The sequence below is a fragment of the Equus caballus genome, chromosome 5, assembly GCF_041296265.1.
Source record: "Equus caballus isolate H_3958 breed thoroughbred chromosome 5, TB-T2T, whole genome shotgun sequence".
Lineage (NCBI taxonomy): Eukaryota > Metazoa > Chordata > Mammalia > Perissodactyla > Equidae > Equus > Equus caballus.
Window position 1 is genome coordinate 2,344,634 of NC_091688.1, and position 25,367 is coordinate 2,370,000.

The 25,367-nt window shown below is 51.3% G+C and overlaps 2 protein-coding genes, 1 long non-coding RNA gene and 1 pseudogene across 7 annotated transcripts in view; 2 read left to right on the forward strand and 2 right to left on the reverse strand.

Annotated features, from left to right (window-relative positions):
- LOC100629681 (large ribosomal subunit protein eL39-like) overlaps nucleotides 1–443 on the forward strand; it is a 2,511-nt pseudogene extending 2,068 nt beyond the window's left edge.
- RAB7B (RAB7B, member RAS oncogene family) overlaps nucleotides 1–3,657 on the reverse strand; it is a 27,525-nt gene extending 23,868 nt beyond the window's left edge. For 3 of the 5 annotated variants that reach the window (XM_005609599.4, XM_023640429.2, XM_023640427.2), the window contains exon 1: nucleotides 3,022–3,299. The gene's annotated coding sequence lies outside the window, so the exon portion shown is untranslated. Of the gene's footprint in view, nucleotides 1–3,021 lie in introns of all 5 variants that reach the window. The other 2 variants (XM_001490878.5, XM_023640428.2) reach the window with 2 other exon arrangements.
- LOC138924002 (uncharacterized) lies at nucleotides 1,253–19,388 on the forward strand. Its single transcript, XR_011438430.1, has 5 exons — nucleotides 1,253–1,374; nucleotides 1,459–1,561; nucleotides 16,152–16,283; nucleotides 18,437–18,550; nucleotides 19,267–19,388. It is a non-coding gene; the product is annotated as an uncharacterized lncRNA (long non-coding RNA).
- CTSE (cathepsin E) lies at nucleotides 11,146–24,967 on the reverse strand. Its single transcript, XM_001491038.5, has 9 exons — nucleotides 23,319–24,967; nucleotides 22,505–22,661; nucleotides 21,818–21,935; nucleotides 20,727–20,845; nucleotides 17,203–17,402; nucleotides 15,043–15,165; nucleotides 13,812–13,953; nucleotides 13,612–13,710; nucleotides 11,146–11,904 (listed from the first exon to the last, which is right to left on the reverse strand). Exons 1-9 carry the CDS (start codon nucleotides 23,384–23,386, stop codon nucleotides 11,740–11,742), a joined length of 1,191 nt encoding a protein of 396 aa, XP_001491088.1. The 5' UTR covers nucleotides 23,387–24,967; the 3' UTR covers nucleotides 11,146–11,739.
- Nucleotides 24,968–25,367: the final 400 nt, after the last annotated feature.

Here is a 25,367-nt window from a genome sequence, read left to right on the forward strand (position 1 = left end):
CAAAAAGTGCTCAATTCCTCTGCCACTTGCCAGCCCTTCTGAGGTTGAAAGTCTTCCCTTTGAGTTCTACTTGTCTTTTCTTCCCCAGATCCTTGTAACTCACCTCCACCTTGACTCTGAGCTCCCCTCACCCCGCCACCACCCTGGTCCCTTCCCCCGCATGTGCCCTCAAAGTGTGCTGCCACTGCCAATTCCCCTATGCCACACCCAGAAGGGCAGGAATTTGCTGAGGCTGGCTCTCTCGCCTTCTGCACCATCATGGTGTGTGCGGTTGGCTCGTTCCTCACCATGTCTCTCACAAGACTCTCAGGATCAAGCAATTCCTGGCCAAGAATCAAAAGCAGAATTGTCCCATTCCCTAGCGGATTTGGAAGAAAACTGGTAATAAAACGAGGTACAACTCTAAGAGGAGACACTGGAGAAGAACCAAGCTGGGTCTATAAGGAATTGCACGTGAAGATGGCACACATACTGATGCTGTATCAAGGTCACTAGCATCTCACCATGTCAGGCTTTAAAAATCACCACTACTGGGGCCGACTTGTTGGTGTAGCGGTTAAGTTCGCACGCTCAGCTTCAGGTGCCTAGGTTTCACGGGTTCAGATCCTGGGCATGGACCCATACACTGCTCTTCAAACCATACTGTGGTGGTGTCCCACATACAAAGTGGAGGAAGATTGGCACAGATGTTAGCTCAGTGACAATCTTCCTCAGGCAAAAAAAGGAAGATTGGCAACAGGTGTTAGCTAAGGGCCAATCTTCCTCACCAAAAAAAGAAAAGAAAAATCACCACAACCTGGACAGTTGGACATGTGTTATTGGGAAATTGTTTTTCTTTTTGTTTCTATGCTCCTGCACCAGTAGGTGGGTCCATAAGAAATACCTGAGAACTTCTGTTTGAAAAAAATAAAAGACAATAAAATTCCTTGTCCTTGGGCCAGGATAACTAGCAGCAACAGAGGGTGACCAGGACTGTGTGCATGGTAGGAGGGCGGCTCAGGGGTCGACACTGGCTGGGCCCACCAAGGAAGCACAAGCAGATTTCCAATGGTGGCTCAAGTCCTTTCCCATGTCCTCTGTGCCCTGCCCTTGGCTGGGCTTGGCTGTTCTTTTGAGCCCCCTCAGCTGAGTCAGATGCTTCAAACCAGGGCATCCTCCTAGAGGCCGGGCTGAGTCATGACCCTGTTTCACTGTTAAATAACATTTCACTGTTAAATAACAGTGAAAAGCAGGCTTGGAATGCAAAGCCTGACTTCAGCCAGCCTAGTTTACACAGAGCAGAATCTGCAGGCGAGCGTCTCCATCGCATTCGACTCAGTCTTCTCCCCGTCTTGCCTGGCAGCACTCCTAAGCCCAGAGCCCTGGCCCTGCCTGGTATGCCAACGCCACAGTGTCACTCAGTCCTTGGGGAGTAAGAAAGACTGAGTTGATGCCCTCCCACAATTTTTTTTTTTAAAGCCCTAGCTCTTGGGACCAGACTTACAAGAACTCTTGGACCTGCTCTGCTCTCACCTTCCTCCTTCCCTTCTCTCTCTACGCCATGGCCACAGCCAGGACCCAGGTACAATTTCCTGCCTCGCTCGTGTTGGGTTGACGCGTCATTTCTGCTGACAGGCAGGAGGGACGAGGGAGTGCGCAGGGTGGGTGCGAACTCTGAAGCAGGCAAAGTCTCCCCCCACCTCATACTATCTTACTCCACTTTTCGGTGCCTCCCCTCCCTCTTCCCACGTCTTGGAAAATGACAAACCTAGCCACTCTAAAACATTAGTGGGACTTACAATCTTAGGAGTAAAGTTTGTCTTTTAAAAGAGGCTATCCAGGGAGCACAAGGCTTTATTGCCTCCCAGGAAGGCTCACAACTCTGCCTCACCCACCTACATGCCAGCCAGTCTAGACTTGCTCCCTCCGGAAAGTGCACCCGCAGCCCTGGTTTCAGATGCTCAGCACTCCTGTTCTTTAAGTTCTTTGGGAGTATTAGTCTTGTTTCACCATGTAAACTGTCAGTGCCCAGAGGGCAGGACAGTGCCTCATATCTCTCCGTACCCATCCAAAGAGCCTGACCCATGCTGGGAATATTGAATCTCCAATAAATGGTCATCCATCCATCCATCTATCTGTCCATCCATCCATCCATTCATCCATCTCCATCTACTCATCCATTTATCTGTCTATCCTTCTATCCATCCATCTCCATGCATGCATCCATCTATCCATGTATCCATCCATCCAACTGTCTAACTATCCATCTATCTAATAGATAACATTATGATGGATTGTTTATTTAAATGTCCATCCATCTGTCTGTGCATCCATGCAGCACATGTACTATGTGCCTGCCAGGCAGGGGACTTGTGTGGTGGAGGATTGATTGGTAAGCCCCCCAAATTATTTTTATTACTATATAATGCCTAGCAATTATAGGGTACTTTGCAGTTTACAAAATGTCATCCTAACCTGGTGGATTCCTGACCCAAGGGCAACTAGATAGTGGCAAGCTCAGACTGGAATCTAGGTCTGTATCACTCTGTTCATTGGCTTGCCTAGCATTGCAGAGATGTGCTGGGGACACATTTACTATTTAGAACAAGAGGGACCCTTTCCTACTCCAAGAGCTCCCCTCTCCCAGAGGAGATCATTTGGTGGACATGTGTTCCATCCCAGAAGGTACCCTCTCCATGTGGCAAGGGGACTCTGGGTGCTAGCAGGACTCTGGTTCCTGGCTGGCCCTCCTCTGGCTGAGCCAGCAGCCCTGTCATCTGCTGAGACTGACAGCCGGTGCGGAGCCCCGAGCCCGGCCCCAGCTCCCTGGGCTGGGCGGGGAGTCCTTCCTGCCTGGCTCACGGCCACTCTCTGGGAGTTTCTCCAGCGTGGGGGTCCTGGGGCTGGATCTAAGCCTTACAGCTGCCTGATTCTAAGCCTCATCCCTGCGTCCCCTGCCTCCATTCCTCCCTCCAAAACCTGAGTACTCCAGGGGCTGCTGGGACAGACAGAAGAACCGAGAAGAACTTCCAGGGCACTTACAGTTGTAGCTGCTCAGCATTCAGCCTCTGAGGGTGGGCGAGAGTTCTCTCTGAGCCAGGGGTCTCCTCTTGGAGCAAGTCTCAGCCGGATCAGAGGAAAAAGTCTTTGGGAGCAAAAAAGAGTTTGTTGAGGCCAAGACACTTCCTTCTGCGTTTTCCTCCTCTCCCTCTCATGCACAGACTTGGGAAAGTTGCAAAAGAGGCTGGGCCGGGGTGACCTCAGCTATGTGGGTGGAGGGGGTGGAGTGAGATGGGAAAGCTAGGCTTCAGAGCTGACTGGATTTGGGGCCCCGTGAGACTTAATTTATAGGGACTCTGGCCTCTGGGGGGAAGGAGGAATGGAAGGCTTGAGGGTGGGAGCTTGTGGGTCAGAGGGCCTGCCTGCAAAGTAAAACGCTGGTTTGTGGGCACCATAAAAACCCTCTGGCTGGTTTTAGCAACTTCTGCTACTGGAAGCCACCCAGTAAGAGGCCCTTTTGTTTGTTGAAGTATCAGTGGTGTGGTGGATTTGGTTCCACCACCAGCCTGGTGGGGAGAGGTTCTGGTCCTCACACCTTGCCCTCACCCCGTGCACACACCACATTTCCCCACATCACCACCACGACCACCACCACCATACCACACCCCGCCCCCTCCCGGACTGGTGAGATGGGAGGCAAGTCCTGACATCTCCCTGGGCCTCTCAGATGAGGATGTGTGACCCAACCTGCAGTAATAAAGTGCTGTTAGCAGGAGGCTAATTTGGGTGTCTCTTTGAGCTGCCTGGAACCATGCCTGGGGTAACTACGGTTGACAGATAAAAGGGGAATAAAGTGAGTTTAAGCATGCTCAAATTATGTGGGTTACCAGATCCCAAGGAATCCCAAGGGATCCCCTCAAGTCTCGTCACACATTTGATGCTCCCTGCCATCCCCACATTCCTTCTGAGGTGGGGGTTTTCCTCCTTAGCACCCCATTCCTTTGTTTAATAATCTTCCCTGTCAAAAAATTCTTCCTCATATCCAAGATGTGTGTCTGACGCTGCGTCATGGCTCCTTTCTATGTCTGCTTAACTGGACTGCATGCTCCTCAGGGCGGACTCGGTATCCTTCACCCACACTTCCACGGGCGCGCGGTGCTGGGACAGGCCCGGGAGGAAGTTTCTGGTGGAACGGAAGCTCCAGTGGAGGCTCATTTCCACCTTTCAATTAGTGAAATGCCTGCAGGGAGGGTGTGACAATTTCCACGAAGTATAAGTGGAATTTCGTTTTCAGGAATTTCCAGTGGAATTTCTTTGCTTACCTGAGAAAGGGCACGGGAGCGCACCCCCAGGACGACCACTGGTCTAGGACAGAGTCTTTGTGCTGAAGGTGTTGCCCTTTAGGATTTTTACCCCCACATTCTTCTACTTTTCTGAGACCCGGCTCTAAAGGAACACTTGTGTGTGTTTGTGTGTGCGCGCGTGTGTGTGAGAGAGAGGCAGTGTCCGTGGAGGTGTGGAGGCGCATCTGAGCCCCTGTCAGAGAACACAGGCCACGGGGCCTGCTACTCCGGCTGCTTTTGAGTAGGGGAAGGACTGGCCTCGACCGGCCCTTACAGCCTCTGAACACGGGACTGAAACTTAGACTTATAGGGGATGTTTGAGAACTGTCCCTAACACCTTTGGGAGCCGAGTCACCCCCCACCCTCAGGCTCTAGTCCCACTTCCTCTGTCCACACAGAGGAGTCAGCTCCTTCCTGCCCTGTCCTCTGACACATGCTGCAGTGGAGAAGGCCGGCCAGCCTCGACCCTGCGGGGAGGCTCTGACGCTGTGGGCATCGCCTCTCCTCTCCTTCCCTCCTGCGTGCGTTCATTCAACAAGCCAAGTGTGTCAGGCCCTTTGGGGGACATAAAATGGAAACCTGCATTTTATCAGTGGAAATAAGACATGGTGCAAATAATGACATAAGAAATGCAGCTAAAGTGTTGTGGGGATTTAAAGGAGGGAAAGTCTTCATGGAAGGAGGGATTCGAATGGGAGCTGGAAGGATACACGGGTAGGAATGTGTAGTAAGTGGAGGAGGGAGTCAGGCTCAGTATAAGAGGCATCGGGGGTGGGTGGGCCCTAGGTGGTAGGGAGAGGAGATGCGAACCTCTGCTTGGCGGAAGAGAGCGTGTGCAAACGGGCTCCGAGTCAGGCCGACTGCTTTCCCAGCCGGCGTCCCACAGGACTTAGAGCTCTGTCTGTTTTCTCATGGCACTGTGTCTGACATCGCTTCATTATCATCTTAACAATTGTTGAAAAGGAGCCACTTTGGGAAACGTGCTCCTGTGGTGAGCAGGGTAGAAGGAATCTTGGGAGCAAAAGCGTACAAGTGAGAAAATGGGGATAGCTGTATTTGGTCCGGGGAGGAATAGATGTGAGGGGAGGACAGGAGGTCAGACTGAGGCAAGGCCCCAGAGAGCTCTGGAAGTCGAGGCAGCTCGGAGTCCATGTGGTGCGCAGAGGGAGGCCTTTGGGAAGTCGGAGGCAGAGGAGGGATGTGATTGGAGCTGGGCTTCTGAAATGTGTCTGGAAGGAGGAGAGACGAGGAGGTCCTTGAAATACTCCTGGTGAAAGGTCGTGATGAGGAGTGTGGGGAACAGGAAACGAGTCACAGAAGCGATTTTGTGGCAGAACCAACAGTGTTGCTGTGAGGATGGCTGACTCGCTTAGCCGTTCGGCTGATGCGCTGGGCGTGGTGCATCCAGTGGGAGCAAGGCAGCCTTCCTTCTCTCACTGCGGGCATTTAGAGCGCTCTCGGTAGATGTTAACTGACCTGAAGGTGTGCCGGGCGGCGTGGGAAGGAGCATGAGGCAGATGGAGGAATGAAGCTCGGCTCTGCCGACTGAGTCAGCACAACTGAGGGGATGGTGATGCCACTAACTGAGATGGGAAGCACAGTGGGGTTGGAAGGGGACACGGGGCTTCCACGTCGTCTACACTGAGGTTGAGATGCCAGCAGGACATTTCCATGACACCAGTTAGTTTCCATGGGGGTGAACTCTATTGTCTTGTTCGTGGTTCTGTCCCCAGATCATGCAACAGTGCCTGGTACATGCTTGGTGCTTGGCCCCGACTCCCCTCCCCCACCCAGCCCCAGCCCCTTGGCTGGCTTCTGCCCAGAGCAATTCTGGTGATGGCTCCTGCATTTCCTGGTCCCATATCTATGAGCACCACCACCTCAGGTCAAGGAGGCTGTAAGCAGGGTGCCAACCGAGAAGAAGCAGGTGCTGGGCGTCTCCCGGGCTGGTGGGATCCCAGAGGCCCTGGCTTCCCAGCAGCTTCCTGGAGAGGCCTGGAATATGGATCGGAAGTGCAGGGACCAGACTCCCGTGGGAAAGACTCTGACCAACAGAGACACGAGGAAAAGATGCCAGCAGGGAGGAGTTCAAACTGGCCCCCTGCCCCTCACCACCGCCTGGCCGGCAGACCGCTCTGAGTCACCCTCAGTCCACATGCCTCCCTGGAGATGGCCTGTGGAGCTGAGCAACGGTTGTGTTTGTCGTGACTCTATAGTCAGCCTGGAAACTCACCTCCCAGTGTTCACTCCCCTTCTCTCTCGTCCCCGCTTCCCCTTTCCTCTCTCTTGCTTCCTTTGAATTGAACTTCCCAATAAAATGTTAAACATAAGCTTCTGACTCAGACTTTTAAAAAAAGTTTCCCCTTAAGGAACTTGGACCCAGATAGGGCTCCATAAATATTTGTTGGGTGAATGAGTGAATTGAAGGACTAGAGCTCAGGTTCAATAGCGCAGGGCAAGGAACAAAGACACAGGAGGTGATTTGAAAAAGTCATAGCTTTGCACATCGTCTACTTAGGAATGTAGACACGGGGTTGTCTCCACAGATTACGCCCATGCAGAGGGACCACGTCCACGGATGTGGGGTGGGGGGGGTGGAGAGAGAGAGAAGAGAGAGAAGACACATGCACATGTAAGAAGCAGGAGAAAGAAAACGATCCCAGCCTGAGGTCGGATGAGGCAGAGACCACCAGCGTTCGTTAAAGGCCGCTCACACCCCCAGGCCTTAGCAAGGTGGCATTTTCCGGCACCTGTAGATGGGCGTGGCCGTGGACTCCATTTCAGCCAACAGGTAGAGCGGTGAACAGGATGGAGCCCCGCCCTCACGGAGCTCAAATTGCTCAGCTGTAGAGGGAGTGTCCTGCCGTTCCTCGGCCTCCTTCAGACCTGCCCGCCCCAACCTCTTGCAGGATCTGCCAGACTCTCTCCCTGTCTGCAGGACAGAAAGAATGACTCTGAGGTCCCAGGGGATGTGGGAACCACACGATGCAAGGAGCCCAGGTCTTTGAATCATGCGATTCTTCAGCTGGACTCTCCAAGAAGAAGAAATGAACCTTTATTGTGTTAAGTCACTGTGATTTGGGGGTTTATCTGTTACAGAAGTTAGTGTTCCCTTGTAACCTGGCAAGTACTGAAAAGACACGAGGCAGCTGTTGAAGCCAAGGAGTGGGAGCCTATCATGGCCCCGAGGCCTGGGCTTGTAGCTCCCAATCCTGGAGTCTTTGCACACCGCGGGTCCGTGGGTGCTGAGTGAGTTCTCACGTGGCTCCTGTACCCTCACTATGCTTGTGCGCACACGTTCTTCTTTTACGAGCTCCCCAGCCAGAGACGCTGAGCCACGCTCTCGAGGTTTCCTTAGAGAAGGGCTCAGACCACAGTCCTGAGACTGCTGACTCCACGGCAGGACAGTCAGCCCGGTCGCCTCCTACTGTAAGATGCATGGCCAGAGTCCTTCCACTGAGAACAGTAAGAAGAGATGAGCGCCCAGGCCTTAGTAGGACAGGGGAGGGCAGCTCTGGCACTCTCTGTGTGAGGGGCCTGGGAGCTACCTCTCTTACAGCACAACTCGGCTCCAAGCGCCCATCCTCCCTGGGGGTCCCACTCAACACTCAGATTCCCAGGAGAGAGTATCTGCTGGGTGTGACTTGAGGCCTGTGTTCTCCCCTGGAACGCTGGTATTGACGACAGAACCCCAGCACTGTAGCCCACCAGGCTCACGTACAACAGGAGAGGGCTGATTCCTCAAGGGAAGTGGTGCCTGACCCACAGAAGTAGCAGGTGCCCCAGAATCCTCTTAGCAGGCCTTGTCTCTGCAGAGGAGCAGACAGGAGGAAGCTGTTTGGTTCCTTTTGGGATCAGCAACCATCGACCTTTCAGCAGCAAATGCATTTTTATTTTACAAAGTAAATATTACTGAGGGGCCCCGTTAGCATCTGCCTGCCGTCCTGGCCCCAGAGATCTCTTGCGCTGACAGGTCCCGGGCTTGGGGGAGGCCTGCAGGCTAGAGGAGCGGATGAGGAGCGGGGAGCCACGGAGTCCACCGGCACCTTGACTTCCGACAAAGCGTCTCATTGCTGTATGCTCTAATTTCCCCATTTAGAAAAGAGAGTAATAAAACCCACTCTGTCTCATTCACAGATTTGTTGTGAGGGGGAAAAAAAGAAAAGAAAAGAAAGACAAAATACTAAAAGCTCCTGAAAGGACCTTAGGAAGTCACAGGTCAACTAAAGGGCAGTTAGTTAGCAACGCATCTGCTGGGGGTTGAATTCTCCCCTAAAGGACACGCCGAAGCAGAATGACCTTATTTGGAAAGAGGGCTGTTGAAGACACAAACAGTGGAGATGAGCTCACACTGGAGTAGGACAGGCCCTCAATCCGTATGACTGGTGTCATCGTGAGAGAAGGGACACAGAGACAGAGGCACACGGGGAGGACGCTGTGTGACGGCGAAGGCAGAGTGAAGTGTGGCAGCTACGAGACAAGGGACAGCAAGGATTGCCAGCCACCACCAGAAGCTAGGAGGAGGCAAGAAAGAATTCTCCCCTGCCAGTTTCAGAGGGGGCACGCGCCTGACGACACCTCGATCTTGGACTTCTGGCCTCCGGAACTGTGAGACAGTAAACTCCTGTTGTTTAAGCGGTGCTTGGTTATGGGAGCCCTCGGAAACGAGGACAGCATCTTTTAACAACCATTCCCGCGGCACGGTGAAGCTCCCGGCCCACCTCTGAGAGGTTTGTGACCTAGTATCAGATGTGGGACATGGGACAAGGACCTGGATTTCAGGGGTAACTCCGCTGATGCGAACGTCACAAAGAGCAGAGGTCAGTTTTGGAGAAGCCACAGCAGCTAATAGGGCTAAGTAGGTTTCCACAGCTGGCAGTTCAGTCCACACCGGCTGAAAGCACCACTTCTGCCTTGGAGGGACCCGAGTGCTCAGAGCAGAACTGGGTCAGGGCAGCCTTGGTCAGAGCGGGCTTTCACTTCCCGCAGGGGTGGCTTAAGCATCACTTTCACACTCCAGGCCCTCATCACTCAGGCTCCCAGACCCGGGGGCACCAGGCTGGGGCATTCAACACACCAGGGTAGCTTACCCTTACAGAAGCGACCCTTAAGAAGAAAGCCTGCAGGGATGCTGTCTAACAAGTGGCTCCACGTGGCTCTCAGAGTGCTTTGTTTTAGAGGAAGAGTCATAAAGCCTTTTCACTCTAGGGCCTTCTGCCTTTAATGAGATTCGCCTGAGCTGAGTGACGGTCTGGCCCCTTGTAAGCACAGGCGTATAAACTAGTTAAGTGTTTGCACACAGGCATTGTCATTGACCCCTCCCAATAACCCCGTGAGATAGTTACTGTCATCATGTCTATTTTACAGATGGACAAATGAGGCGCAGAGGTCCCACACCTGCTGTGGGACGGACTCCAGACCCCGTGATGTTAACTGGCTACTATACTGCTTCAATAGCTTATTGGGATCAAGTCATTATGAGCTAACTCGGAAAGGAATACTTTAGAAAAACAAAAAGTAAAAACAAAACAAAATTGTGTATATATGTGTGGCCGCAATCTACTTTGACCAAGATACTTATAGGGGAAGGGAAGCCAACATTACGAGCCGAGTGCGTCCATCTGGGTGAGCTCATGGACTCTTCCCACAGCCTCACAGAGAAGTTGTTTCTGGTGCCAACGGATCCCATCAGCATGGGGATGCACCTCAGCCCTGGACTCTCCATGTCAGCTCCCTCAGGACGGCACCTGGGGCCCCAAAGGTGGAAAGGGTTCCTTCAGAGCCTCTCTTCCCCTGTGCCCCTCACCACACACACACCTTGTACTATGAAATGTTTTCATTTACAGCAAACATGACCACACTACAAGGAACCAGGACACCTTGGGAAAATGGGTCCGGAAGATCTCTTTGTATTGAGGTCAAGTCAAAAGTTCACAGGAAGTAATTTGAAGGAGCGCACACTGGCTAAAGGGGGGGGGGGTGATTGAGCATTAAAATACTGGAGTGTTGAGACACACTCAATATTCTGAAAACCAATAGATAGAGGGGGAAAAAAACAAGTAATCTTGCCTTTCCTTTATGAGCCCTACCTTATAGTGAGCAAATAGTTGCTGAAAGGGTTATTTATTTATTTATTTATTTTGAGGAAGATTAGCCCTAAGTTAACATCTGCCACCAATCCTCCTCTTTTTGCTGAGGAAGACTGGCCCTGAGCTAACATCTCTGCCCATCTTCCTCTACTTTGTATATGGGACGCCTGCCGCAGCATGGCTTGCCAAGTGGTGCCATGTCCACACCTGGGATCTGAGCTGGCAAACCCCAGGCTGCCACAGCAGAGTGTGTGAACTTAACCACTGTTCCACTAGGCTGGCCCTGAAAGAGTTATTTTTTATAGGGGAATTCCAGGTAACAAATACAGAAGGAAAAATAGAACTAGAAAAATCCCTGTTTTGCGACCCCTAATGAGAGTGTGGATCTAAGCAATGGTCATCAATGGCTGCTGAAATCTTTAGGTCAAACCCTGAAGGGAAGTTTGTCATTCATGGATGGATGAGGCTGACAGCCCCAGAACCCACTCCCTAGTCCTAACTCGATGAACAGAGAGGCCCCAGGCACCAGCTGCCTCCTAATGGGGCACAATGGGATGCACCAGCACCATCTGTGAAGTATTCCTGCCACAAAACCAGGCTTCTGGATCTAATGACCATTTCACCGGAAAGCTGGCTCAGAGAACCACCGTACCCGACACCTCTGGATTTCAACCAGCAAAATTCAGAATGTCGTAAACACTACAGATGGAAAAAGACATAAGAGACATTTCAAATAAATGCAATTTGTGGACTTTGTTTGAATCCTGATATGAACAAGTCAACTGTAAAAACGACCAAACATTTATAATAGAGAACATTCAAACACTGACTGCACATTTAAGAATATTAGAAGGATTTATGGATAAATCCTTGACGTGATGATTTGTGAGGTGATGCTAAGGATTTGCTTCAGAATAATCCGGGTACGTGGGGCTGGAGAGAGGAGTGGTGGTGGAGCAGATAAAACAGGCCCAGCCACGTGCAGGCGGGTTCTGCCGCCGGGTGGAGAGCGCAGGGACTTACTGTGCTAAAATCTCTGTTTGTGCGTGCGTTTGGGGATTTCCATCATAGAAGGTCAGCCAAAAGCCATCAAAGGTGTGGACATTCAACTTAATGCTTCCATCATGGTGGTGGTGGAGGGGGTGTGTATGTGTGAGTGTGTGTGTGTTCTTAGGCTCTGTTTGGTCCTAGTTCAAGTTGCAGCTCTGGGACAACCCTATCTGATTGAAAATGACTACTTGACAGCTGTGAGGAAGGCCCCAACCTAACCGACCCAGCTGGGTTCCCAAGGGGTGTCAGGCAGGCAGGCACAGACACAAGGCCCCTACTTAGGGGACTGCTGGGGCCAGCCCCACAAGGTTATTCCCACGGTCAAAGACCGAGTAAAATTGTCTAATGAAGACATCACCCAGGATCCAGAGGGGCCCAGCTGGAGGCTGGATGTCAAGACCTTGAAAGCCACTGCTGCAAAACTGCATTCCATCCACAAAGTCCTGGGGTTGGAAAGAAGAATGTAAGTTACATAGAGAGTAAGAAGGAAGTAGTGCTGCCTAGAGGCTGTACTGTGTGGTGGTGGTGGCTACATCAAATTGCCTTGGACAGCTGCTTCACAATTTTAGCTAATTGGTTTTTCCTCCCACTTTATACACTTCTACCTGTCTGCTCAGCAACGTGTTTGCACTATTTCATATATGTCTACCTAGGCTTCTGAGTTCTACAATTTTGAGAATTGTTCATCTTTTATACACTCCCATCCCCCATCACCATTTTACTACTGGGGAAACTGATCTTGTTGCAAGGCTAGAAGAGCAATAGGTTTGGCATTAGAAGATCTTGGCTTAAATTCTGGTTTCTTTAGTTTCTAGAGAAGTTCAACTTAACTTTTTAGGGGAGAGAAATTGCTCTATAAGTGGCTGGCCACTGCTATTTTCTTGTTGATATTCTGGGAAGAGTCATTTGAGTGGCTCCTTTTAGGCGTAAGGCAAGTAGGCATCATTGTTCCGTGAGAAAAGTGTAAGTTCCCGCAACCTCATGTTTTAGTTTGGCCAACTTGGGCTCTAACAGGCAGGCATGGTCTTTCCAACAGCCATATGAAATCTGAGGTTGCCGGGAAAATTTGTGGAGGGCTTAAAGAGCATTCTTGAGAGACGGGGGTAAAAATGCAAAGTCCTTACAGCATTCTTGAGGAATTGAGGTGGCGCTGATGAAATCTGTTGGCAGAAAAGGGCAACGGCACCATATGGGGCACAGGGAAGGGTGTGGGGTGAGCAGGACTCACAGAGGGTGAAGGTGGGAGAGTGTAGGTGCTGGGCTGGTGGAGGGTGTACAGACTGGTGCACTGGCCCAGGTGAAATGGCTAGCCTGTCCTCGGAGTGCTGTCACAGCGGCAGCTCCAGAATTTCTTTGTAGGGGACTTGACATGAAGCTGTGTTTTAAAGCAAAACTCTTGTTTTCACTTGCGTTGTCTGTTCCTGTTTGGTGGCTTTGGGAGGAGTTAATGGAGAGCAAGGTGTGGGGGTAGGTGAATTCCAACGCCCTCGGCCTTCACCTCCGCGCCTCCATTCTGGCGCAGTCACCCTGATGCTGGGCGTGACTCTTGGTCAAAGTTAGTGCGTTCAAGGGCGCTGCCAGAGAATGCGATATTGAAAATCCGGCCACATGTGGTGTGAGGTGATCACGCATAACATAACACCTAGGAGTTCCCTTTCTCCCTCGCCCTCCAAACTTACAAATCTACTGCAACAAGGCGTTTTCCTATTTGAGGAGAATGTGAATTTGAATGTTAGAAGAGCTATAACCTTATTCTGCGTCCGCCCCCCCCAAGCACCTGGAATCATTTACCTCTCTGAGTCTCAACATCCTCATCTGTCAAATGGGATGATAACATCCCAGTCTGACTCGATGGTTGAGAGGATTAAACTTTGTCAGTTGAAAAGTCCTACGTGACGATGTCAGAAAACCTCACTAAATGGCTTGTCCAAGGTTCGCTTCTGCTTCGTGGCGCTACAGGGAATTAGAGACAAGCGGCCCACACAGGCAGCTGCGTCCCTCCCAGAGGGAACGCCGCCACGTCAGTGCAGGATAAGATGGCAGGGGGCTCGGGGTCCATGCAGTCTGAGTGCAGGCAACTGTTGAAAAGGGGAAGTAGCCGGCGTGTCTGGGAGGCCCTGTGACTTGCAGAATTAGGAAACAGTTCTCACCAGCAGGGTGTAGGCAGTTGGTTGGAGAGTGTAGGGAACTCCATTGATGGTGAAGGTGACATCCGGCATGACATTGAGGTTGACACACTCCACAGCATACTAAAACACAACACAGAGGATCCATTTAGAGGCCTCCCATCCTCCAGGAGGAGGCCTAGCTCCCCCGCTCCCATGCTCTCCCCACTCGGGCAGCCACTCACTTCTCCATCCATAGGCTGTGCCCCAATGGCCTCCTGCAGCTGCTTGATCTTGTCCGGGGGGCCTGTGATGAGGGAGGTCCCTGTGTCCACAATGGCCTGGCAGCCCTGGGAGCAGAACATCACAGTGCCGCCCACCTGGATTCTGCAGGCAAAGGGCGCGTGTCAGGGCCTGCATCTCCCGCTCCTCTTCCTCCCAGCGCCCAGCAGCTCCCACTCTCTGCTGGGACGTCTGACACGTGCCAGCACATTCATGATTTCCATTTTGGTCTCTCTCACCATGAATGTTTCTCAGGTTTTTCTTGACTGAGATCCACAGCAAGAAATACACTCAATTCTTCACCCAGTATATACACACACATACAAAAACTAAAAATTTCATGAAACAACGCTTCACCTTAATATGTGAAGTGCACTCTGATATTTTCCATTTTACTCCATTTCATTAAAATATAGGTCATGGTCTCCTAAAATGATGCCATGACCCATAAATGGGTGAGTCCCTGCCGTCTGAAAACCCCCGGCAGACAGTGAACCGGAGCGTCTTTTGCATTCGTCTCCCTAGCGCCTAGCCCACGCCTGGCTCCTTGCAGGAACTTCTTGGCTGAATTGAAACTCGAACTATGTTTCTTTGAATTCCTGCCTGTCTAGCACAGTCCTGGCTATGTGGCAGGCACCTAGTCCCACTTCCCCCAGGGCTCCATGTCTCTCTTTGTGTATATATGTCAAGCTCAGTGAGGGCCATCCCTCCAAGCAAGCCTTGAGGACTTCTTCAGGAAGAAGCTGCCTTGCCCTGTCTGCTGGGCCACTTTGACCCCACATCTCATGGAGCCCTGACCACCTTCCACTCTACGTGCCAGTAGTTTGTGTGTATGTCTCATTTTCTGTACGTGCTTTGTGAAGGCAAAATCTGAGTCCAGTTCACTTTTGCACCCCCATGTCACTGAGCCCTTGCCTTGGGTGTTAATTAATGTTGACTGAGTTTACTGTCTGTCGAATTGGAGGCGCACCACACCTCCAAGGAAGGAAGCGGCGCGTCAGCCTGCCGCCCCAGTTGCCGAGGCCCTTCCTGCCTGGCTCCGCGGCTCCACTCTTCTGGCCTCACTCGGGGAGCCCCCGCATCGGCTGCCAGCCACCAGCAGTTTCATTCCGGTCAATTCAGTTCGTCCTGCTGGAGCTGTGCCTGTTTCGTGTCCTTGCCTCAGACCATAACTACGTTGTGGAGGGTACTCACGCGTCCAGGGCAATCTGCCAGTAGCCTTGCTTGGTGACCGGGACCCAGTTCAGACTCCCAGAGAAATGGGAGTGGTCATAGCCTCCAAAAATCAGTTCACTCCCCGCACCGCCTTCTGGGTCACTACATGGAAACAAAGGCTGATTGTCAAGGAAGGGTCACTGGAAAACAGGGACGAGCCTCAGCCAGGACCCTGCTCCTGGATCTGGGCACTCACACCAAGTCCCTGGGTAGGTGGAAATGGCAGCCTGGGCTTTGAGACCAGGGCTCCCGATGAGCGGAAGTTGATTAATCTGGGCCTTTTTGGGCAAAAGGATAGAAACAGCTCTGTTCAACCACGTGCACGTGTCCTCCTGCTTCTGAGCTAAAAGGGCTGGGGAGGTGGGGAGGACTCCAGGTCTGCTCCTGCAGCACTCACGCAGAACCGAGGCCGGGCCGCCCTGAGTGTGTGCACCCCGAGGGACTTGAGATGCCCCCACGGACACCTCTCCCCCAAGCATCTTCCCACCGCGTTGTGGCCACGCCAGGAGTTCCCACATTCTTCACTCCTTTGTGTTAAGGCAAAGAAGAGAATTGGAGCCCAGCATGACTTACTAGACCTTGAATATTTATTAATTTTCAATGGTGTTGATTTCTTGGATTGTGTTCTGGCACCTAACAGGATTCTGAGTAAATAGGACATAAAACTGATTCATTTTCGGAAGAAAAAGATCAGAAAAATACAAAATGTGGGGCACTGCAAGGCAAGACGGTAAAGGGGACGGATGTCTGTGGGCATCTGAGGACAGCAGTTTTAGAGAGCTGAGGGGAAGAACTAACGTTTGTTGATGGCTTTATGCAAGGCACTGGCTGGAATTTCACCTGCCTGATCTCGCTTAATTCTCATATCAACCTAGTGTCCATTTGAGGAAACTGAGGCTTGGGGAGCTGAAGGAACGGAAGTGGTAGGACTTGAATCCAGGTCAATCTGACTGCAATGGCTTTGCTGGTTCCCATCTCAACTCATGTCTTCCCAGGTGTGAAGGGAGCAGGAAGCCGTGACAGCGGAGGGGGAGGGGGCCAGACAACCTGCCCTCTTCCTCACTCACGGGGGCCTGTTCCCTCCGCAGCCACGCTGGACAGGAAGCAGTTTGATGGAGGAAATTCAAGACTCTCCACATGGGAGAGGAGAACAAGGGAAACGGGCTTATGCTGACACGGGATAAGCTCAGACCAAGCCTCAGTGGGAAGGAGTCAGAAAGGTAAGAAAGCTCCTTCCTGTGTGGGGAGGAGGGTGAGATGCCTCCCAGGCCCCGAGGCCAGGGTGCCCAAAGGCAGGCGAGCCTCTGGACCTTTTCCAACTACAGCATGCGGCTGTTTTTTAATTGTATCAATTGGTAAAACACACATAAAATTTACCGTCTCAACCATTTTTAAGCGTACAGTTCAATCGTGTAAGTATATCCACATTGCTGTGCAACCAGTCTCCGGAATGTTTTTACCCTGTAAAACCAAAACTCTGTACCCATTCAACGACTCCCCAGGCCCTCCCCCATTCTTCTTTCTGTCTCTATGGACTTGACTGCTCTAGGGGCCTCGCCTGAGGGAAATCAGACAGTATTTGTCCTTTTGTGACAGGCTTGTTTCACCTCTCAAGGTTCACCCGTGTGCAGCATGTGTTAGAATCTCCCTCCCTTTCGAGGCTGAATAATGTTCTACTGTACGTACACACCACAGTTTGTTTATCTATCTGTTAACGTGCAACTACTTTATCGTCAGCTTAGTTTTTAACACCTTTCCTGCCTCCGCCCCTGGAATTAAGCTTCTAGAAGGCAGGGACGGTCTTTCTTGTTTCACTTACAGCATGCTCAGCACATAACAGGGGCTTGAGAAGTATTTATTCACTGCATAAATGAACAGCCCATTCCAGGCATTCCTTAAATTAGCCCAGTGTGGTACAGTTTACAAAGTGCTTTTCACAACGACTTTATGAGGCAAACCCATTTCCTCAATATTCAGAGAGGTTAAGAGTTTTGCCCAAGATCACACAGCTGGTCACAGGCCAAGCAAGAGATCCAACCCCGGTGTTGTGACTGCTAAGTCCAGTGCTCTTTCGGCTGCACCGTCTTGTCTCCCCGTGGTCATAACAGACCTTAAGCGGGCAGGCTGGACGGGCCTCACCTGCTCATGTAGACAGAAAACATGGGTACGTCCACCAGGTTCTGGGCCATCATGTTGTCGAACACCGGAGTCACCCCTCCGACAGCCAAGGACGGGTAACCCAGGCCCAGAATTCCATCAAACTCCGCGTCCACAAAGGTCTGGCCAGGCTCTGTGACACTCTCTCCAAATCGCTGGCCGACCACAGTCAGTCCTTCCACCTGAAGGGAGAAAGCCCAAAGGAAAGTCGCATGGGAGACGTTTGGCAAAGGGTCTCCGGTTCCTGGATTCTCCCTCTGTTCTGAAGCTAATTCTTCTCCTACTCAACTTTCCTTGATTAAATGGGGACAACGATTTTTGCCGTATTCCCACTTAATTTTTTATAGTAACTTTTTTTATTGACATATAATACAGAAATTGTAAGTGTACATTTCAAGGAGTTTTCACAGACTGTACACACCCATGCAAGCAACCTCCCAAACCCAGAAACAGGACATGACAACCCCCGAGAAGCCCCTTCGTGCGCCCTGCCAATCACCACACTCCTCCTCCAGGGTAACCAGCCTCCTGACTTCTAACAGTGTTTACTGACTTTGCCTATTTTTGAATTTAACATAAATGGAATCATATGGTGTGAAGTCTCTTGTATCTGGCTCTGTCACTCAACATGAGGCTTACTGCATGCTATTTCACTTTGTTCATTAGGATTCCATGGTATGCATATAGCGTCACTATTCATCCATTCTACCACTGATGGATATTTGGGTTATTTCCTGTTTTTGACTTTTGCTAATAGTGCCGCTTATCCATGACTTTTGGCGAACATGTGTACATATTTCTGTTGGATGAACATACGTCTGAGCAAAGTCTTAGCAACTTTGCTCTATTCACTTCCTAATCCCAGGAGTTTGTCTGCAGATATTTTTTGGATTTTCTACACACGTAATCTTGTCCTATGTAGATAATGACAGTGTTGCGTCTTCCTCTGAAATCTGAACACCCTGATTTCTCTCTTCTTGCCCCACTGGCCCGAGAGTGGGCATCCTCCTCTCACTCTCGTCTCAGGGAGGAGGCAGGCTCTTAGCCATTTGCAGTTAAGTATGGAGTTTGCTGTGAGCTTCTCCGTAGATAATCTCTATCAGATGAAGGAAGTTACCCTAAATCCTAGGTCTTATGAGTATTTCTTAAGTCAAAAATAGATGTTGAATTTTATCAATCGAGATGATTATACAATTTTCTCCTTCTATTTTCTCAGGTGATAAAATCTTTGAAAAAATGACTCTTGGGATGCCTTCTCCTTTTACAATCACAGGATTTTATTTGCTAATATTCTGTTTAAAACTTTTGCATCTACATTCATGAGAAAGAGGTTGGTCTGTAATTTTCATTTCTTATAATGTCCTTTTCAAGTTTGTTGCTAAATTTATTCTGGCCTCATAAAGTGAGCTCTGAAGCGTTCTTTCTTTACCAGTTACGTGGAAGAGTTTGTGCAGGGTTGGTGCTATTTCTTCCTTAAATGTTTGGAAGGATTTACCGCGAGGCTACCTGGGCCTGGAGTTTTCTTGTGGAAAGGTTTTTAATAATGGAGTCAATATTTAAATAGGTATTAGAGTAGTCATAGTTTCTCATTTTTTTCTTGTGCCAGTTTTGGCACGCTGTATTTCTCAAGGCATTTGCCAATTTTTAAATAATTGTCAAATTTAAAAATTTAAATTTGCTTAAATAAATTATTCTTGTTGTCCTCTTACTATCATTTTAATGTCTGCAGGGTCTCTAGTAATCTATCATTTCTCATTGCTAATATTGTTAAGTTGTATTTTCTTTCTTTCTTCCTGATTAGGTTGCTAGGAGTTTACCGATTTTATTAATCTTTGTAGGGAGTTAATTCCTGGCTTTATTGACTTTCACTATTGTGTGACTTTTCTATTTCATTGATGTCTTATTCTTGTATGTATTATTTCCTTCCTTCCACTTTCTTTGGGTTTGATTTATTTGTGGTTTGCATGCTGTCTTGTTGTTTATTTGTTGCTTGAAATAGACGGTGAGATCATTGACTTTTGGTTTTTCTCATATATGCACCCCCAGGCTATCATTGTCCCTCAAGGACTGCAGTGGCTGCATCCGCAAAGTTTAGCATGCCATGTCTTCATTACGTGTATCAGTTGGGGTTTGGCAAGAGAAGGAGAGCCATTAGGGGCTGTATATGAAGAGAACTCTATTCCAGATATCGGACTCCATGCGACTGCAGGCGCTGGGTGGACAGTGTAGGTTCGGATGCTGCTTCTGTCCTGCTGCTGCGGCCTGGAGTCGAAAGTCTTGGAGTCAGGAAGGGAAGACAGATGTCAAGTGGGAGAGGAGGGTGAATTGGAACTTCGAGGTTGAGGGTGGACTGGAACCCATATTGTTCTCTCACTGTCTCTAAGCCTCAAGGATGGGGGTGTCTGAAGCCCAAGCTGACACTGGTTGTCCCAGAGTTAAACGTGCAGCTGGCCTGGGAGCTAGGAAACCTGAAGGAGGAACCGACTGCAGCTGGAGTGGCTGTGGGCTTGGCTGCCCTGCACCACCCAGGTGAGCCAGCAGGTGAGCGAGAAGCTAAAGGCTACAATTCCGCTCTCCAGCCAGTCTCAGGCCCTTCTCTGCTTTGAGGTGATTGTGATGATCAGTCTGCGATGTAGCCTTTTAAATAGGTATTTGTACTTATCCATATGTTCTAATAGAGACCACAGTGTATTGTTTTATCTGTATGTGATATTTCTGCAGAGATGGTGTGTGTTTTTCTCCTGACATTTTTTTGCTCAATAATGTGTCCTATGCCACCCACTTTGAAGAGATGTTGATGGAGCCTGGGCCCTGCTGGCCTCAGGACCACGCCAGAACTGGAACAATACTCATCAGGAGAGGGTCAGCCTCTATTTCCCCAAAGGCCTGGGCGTGTCCTGCTGCCCATAAACCTAGAGGGGCAGGACCAGGGCTCCCTGGTTCTCTGTCCCCATATTGGTTGGGTTCCCACAGTTCTGGGACCCAGAGGACCTTCGGTGAGAGGGAGTGTAAGGAGAAGCTCACGAGCTCAGCACTGAGTCTGGTACTGACCTTGGGCCTTTGTTTTGACAATTGGGATTCTGCCTTGTCACCGGGATCAGCCCCCACCTCCTCCTTTGTCACATTATTTCTGTAACTGAGTTCCCACCTTAACCCCTGGCTTGGACTTCTTTATCCTTCAAGATGGAGGTCTGGAGTTGTTTCCTCTGCTCCCCAGGCCAGGAGATCCAGCTGGGAACCTCAACACCAGGATCTCAGCCCTGCGCTCCATTTCCCTGCGGGAGTTCCCCTTCCTGCTTCTCCAGGACTGCACACTGAGCAGACTGGCGCACTGCCGCCATCTCAGGCAGGGGGCGCTACCAGGCCTTTCCCTTGCCCTAGAAGCCAGCTCTTTGTTTCTACCTCTTCCTATCGCGGATCTGAAACTGCTCTGCTAAGAGCTCCGAACAATATTCTGTCTCCCACGTTTCTGACCAAGAAAGGAAAAATGAAGGAATTGTACTTACAGAGACTTGGTCGGCTCCAATGATTCCAGACAAGCTCCCGGTCCCATACTGGATGGAGAACTGACTCCCCACCATGCTGTATGTGTTGGACTGGGAAGGGTAGAACCTGGTGTGTGTCTCTGGAAAGCAAGGATGCTGTTCACGCCTAGGCCATCAGCTCACTGCCTTCATCCCCACCCCGACACCCAGACATACAGGGTCTCTTCCCTCAACTCCCAGCACTGGTGGGGGCCTCTGGAGGTAGATCATGGCCCTCTAGTGGGCTGCCACATTCCTCTCCAGCCACATGTGGTGGCCTAACTGAGGATCAAACAGTTGTTCCTGGGCAAGCGTGACCGCCTGCAGTGACCTCATGAGGCATACCAAGATAAGTGCCACATATCAGGCGCCAGTGGCAGTCTCTGCCAACCAGTGTCGGTCAGAACCTGGCCTCCAGAAGAAACTCAGGAGTAAACAATTGCCATCCAAGGAAATTACTCTCAACTCCTTGCCCAGCCATGGACACCTAGTCATCACCTTTCCTGAGACGTTCTGTCTCCAGAACTTGTCCTGCACAGACTGAGACACCTTTCCTTAGCGCTTCCTTTTCCAGTCTTCATGAAGACCTCTGAGTTACCTCTGGCCAAATGGACTCACCCACGCCTTGTGCCCCAGCAGCCCCACCTCTGGTACGCTGGGAGGTAGGCCACCAAGCCTCCTTGAAGTAAGTGAACAATCTGCACCAGAACCTGCTCCCGCCCAGAAATAGCCATCAGAATGGAACTTTCCCCTGCATTCTTTTGAGTGTTGCAAGGGGAGTGAGTCATTGTGTATTCTAAGATTTGTATTTTTGATGGCTGAGTTTCCCCCTGTTAATTCTGGTTAGCATGGAAATTGCTAACTTGGATAGCAGTCAGACTTTAGCTCTCTCCCTGGCCCAGCCCTGTTTCTGCTGCAGGCAGTCTCAAGGAAACTCAGACAAGGAGAGGGGAGGCTGGTGTGACAAGGATGGCCAGTTTCTGGAGCCCAAGCTCCCCTCCCACAGAGTGGCAGGCCCTGGCTCCCATGACTGGCCTCCAGCCTTTCCCGCTAGGGCTCCTGGTCTCACTTACTGCAAGCTGAACTGGTGCAGTACACAGAGGGGACCCAGAGGTTGGAGGAGCCGGTGTCAAAGATGACAGTGAAGTTCTGCGGTGGGGAGCCAATGGAGATGGTGCCAAAGTACTCCATCTACAAGTTAGGGAGGGAAGGGAGCAGAGTGTGGGTGGTGGGGGGAGGGCTAAGGGTGCTCACCCGGGGGCCCAGGCTAGCACAGACTGCAGCTTACAGAGCCTGGAAGATGGCAATAAAAGGTAGAAGGAGCAGAGGCAGGGCCATGAGGGAGGAAATCAGGTCAAGGCCCCTGGGCTTCGGTAGTGTTCACTTTCGGTATCCTGATTGTCATAGTACCGTTGTGAACAAGGCAGAGGAGGCAGAAATGCCTCTGTTCTGCCATCAGGGAATGGGGGCTGGGAGAGGTTCAGTCATTTGCCCAAGGCCACACAGCTGAGAGCAGAAGCAGCGCCCTTCCATTTGGCATGCGTGCCCTTTCCTCCCCCACAGACCTCTACACACTCAGGCACACCATGGCTTGCTCGGCCAAGTCCACGGGGACCCAGGGGACCAGCCCACGTGGGTCATCCCAGAGGAGAAATCCACACCGCCGGCCTTCAGTGCTGCTGGCCTGACACTGGCCGTGCCCCGGGCCGAGCCTTCCTCCCCTCTCCCCGCCCCCTAGTCCCCGCCCCAGGAGGCCTCACGTCCAGGTAGTTGATGAGGGGCTCGTTGGCACTCTGGTCCATCGTGCAGGTCTCAGTGAACTGGATCATGTCCAAATTCTGGGATTTCCAGAACTCGGAGAGCTGGCCCCGTGCCCTCAGTTTCTTCCGGAGGGACGGATGCCTCCTGAGCGGCACCCTGAGGACAAAGCCTGATGTGAGGAGGAGGCACACGTCTGCCTCTCTCTGACCCTTCCCCCTTCTCACCCCATTTTTCCAGAGGTTAACTCGGGAATTACAGGAGGGGATGTGCAAGGCCGTGTGCCAGGGTTTTTGGTCAGTCGGGGCCCTCTCCACCCCCAGCCTGTCCAGTCTTGTCTCTGGCCCTGCAGACTCTGAGAATCTGAGGTGGGAAACGGCCATCCCTCCTGAAGATGGGCTCTTTGAGATCTTGTAGGAAAATGGGAGATGTGGGATAGCCTTCAATTTTCCACGAACCCCATGAGGGGCTGATTTAAAGGGACAGAAAAACTCCTGGGGGCAGCCATGGTCGGTCCCTTGGGTAAGTACTCAGGTCATTTGAGCTACAAGCCACAGCTGCAGGTTCCTGCTCTTTCCAACATGAGAAGTTCCCGGGGCCTTGGGCAGCGGCTCCATCAAAGGTGGAGGCAGAGGGATGGCTTGTCACAGGCTGGAGATTGAGGCCATAGTCAAGGTGGCCACTTGGTAAACCTTTTCCAAGCTCTCAGGTTCTTTTCCTCTTCATTTCCCCATCAGCTTTCCTCTCCCAGGGCGGCCCTAAGCATGAGGGCAGGGCACTGCCCAGCTGCACACAGTGCGGGGGACACGGCCTCACCTGTGGAGTAGTCCGTGGGCCTGCCCCAGGTCCAGGAGCACCAGCAGCAAAAGAACGAGCCTTTTCATTGCGGGCCCAACCAGCAGCTTCTTCCTTGCTCGGCAGCGGCCTTCCTTGCGCCTTCCTTTCTTCTGTGCCACCGGGCAGCGGGAACTCAATCTCCCTAACTCTCAGACCTGCCCTGCCCAGCCCAGTCTGAGGACCCAATGATAAGGCCCCTGGAGTCAATAGCCAGGCCCAGCGCAAACACAGCGTGTGTAATAGGGCGTTTCCCCTCCACCGCTCAGCTCCTTTCCCTCCTGCGAAAGCGTGTGGGTCTGGGGTGGGATCTGGAGGTCTATGCATCCTCTAAGGGAAGAGGGTAGTCCAAGCCTCAGCTTCTCCCGGCATCCGTCACCCTACTCTGACCCCAAGAAACCCTGTATTAATTAACTGAGAGAGCAACGTGCCCTTGGACACTGGGAACCACCCTGTTGACTGGTGACCTCCAGCGGTCTGGCTGAAGGCTCCTGAGGGGCGGAAGCGCAATTGCCACACGTGGGGAAGGATTCTAACTCAAAATATTAATCGGTTTGTTCTTTCTGTATTTCCTATTCTCTCTTCATTCCCTGGGGAGCCGCAAGGGCACTTTACCCTCCTCCAGTCCACTTTGAAGCAGAAGCCAGCTCTTCCCAAAGCCCCTGAAATGGGAAGATCTGGTCGTGCATTGTGCAGCCAGTTTTTCTGCTCCCAAGGACTTGGTGACTCCGGGCCGGGGTGGGGGAGGTTCAGAGAGTACAGAGGCAGCTCTGGAGGGTGGGGGGCGACGGGGTTGGGGGTGTTCTGGAGCAGATGCCTGTATTGGCTTGCTAGGGCTGCCATCACAACTTACCACACACTGGGTGGCTTACCAGAACTTTCTTTTCTCACGCTTCTGGAGACTAGAAGTCTAAGAGTAAGGCATTGATTGGCAGGGTTGGTCTCTCCTGAGGCCTCTTTCCTTGGCTCATGGATGGCCACCTTCTCCCTTCACATAGTTTTCCCACTGTGTGTATCTGATTTCTAATTTCCTCTTCTTATGAGGACACTAGTCATATTGGATCAGGGCCCGCCCATCCTAATGACCTCATTTTAACTTAATTACCTCTTTAAAGACCCTATCTTCAAATGCAGTCACATTCTGAAGTGCTGCGGGTTAAGACCTCAACATACGAATCTTGGGGGGACACAATTCAGCCTATAAGAGTGCCCAAAGGCAGCAGGATCCTTGGTCTGTCAAGTGGGACCCAGGCAGGGGTAGAGAGTGCAGGGCTCAGTGCTCAGTTACCCAAGCACGCTTAATTATCGCCATCAGCCCATCCCTGCAGCCATCATGCCCCCTAAACAGAGGGGTCTTTATCACCTTGAGTGGGGATGGAAGGGGACGGGAAAGAACATCTTCCCCAACCCTGACCCAAGTCAATGGAACTCTCTGAGCCAGGGCAGCAGGGGCCATCACCACTGTCATGCATGCCAACGCTTCCCAGCTCTAGAGTAGGAGGCAGGGGGCCTGGGTTTAGGTCAGCTCTGCCCTAACCAGCCAGTGATCTGGCAAGTCTCTTCGCTGCCACTGTGGGCTCTGCTTTCCATCTCTGAAGCACAGCAAGCAGACAAGCTTGGAGTCTGGAGCTAAGCTGAGCCCTGCCTCGGATCCAAAAATGTTAAAAAAAGACAGCAAAAGGACGTGGGGAACTGCCCTGACCCCAAGGGAACAAAGCCTCCTCAGCTTTGACCCACTTTGCAGGAGTCCTTCTCTTTGACTTTTCTTTGGGCAGAGAGGTCTGCCTCAGAAGAGGGTGTGGGTCAGACGTGGCTGGGAATCAAGGTTCTTGGTTTTAGCATTAAGCTCTGCCATGGTTTGCCCATTATTGCCCAACCACTAGGTATCTTAGTTTGGCCATCTGCCAAATACTCTAGCTACACCATTGAGTTTTAAGGAAGATTAAAAATACAAAAAATAAGTATGTGGAAGTACTTGGAAAACTGTAATGTGTCATCGGGACTGAAGATCGTCACTACAAAAGCTTGTGC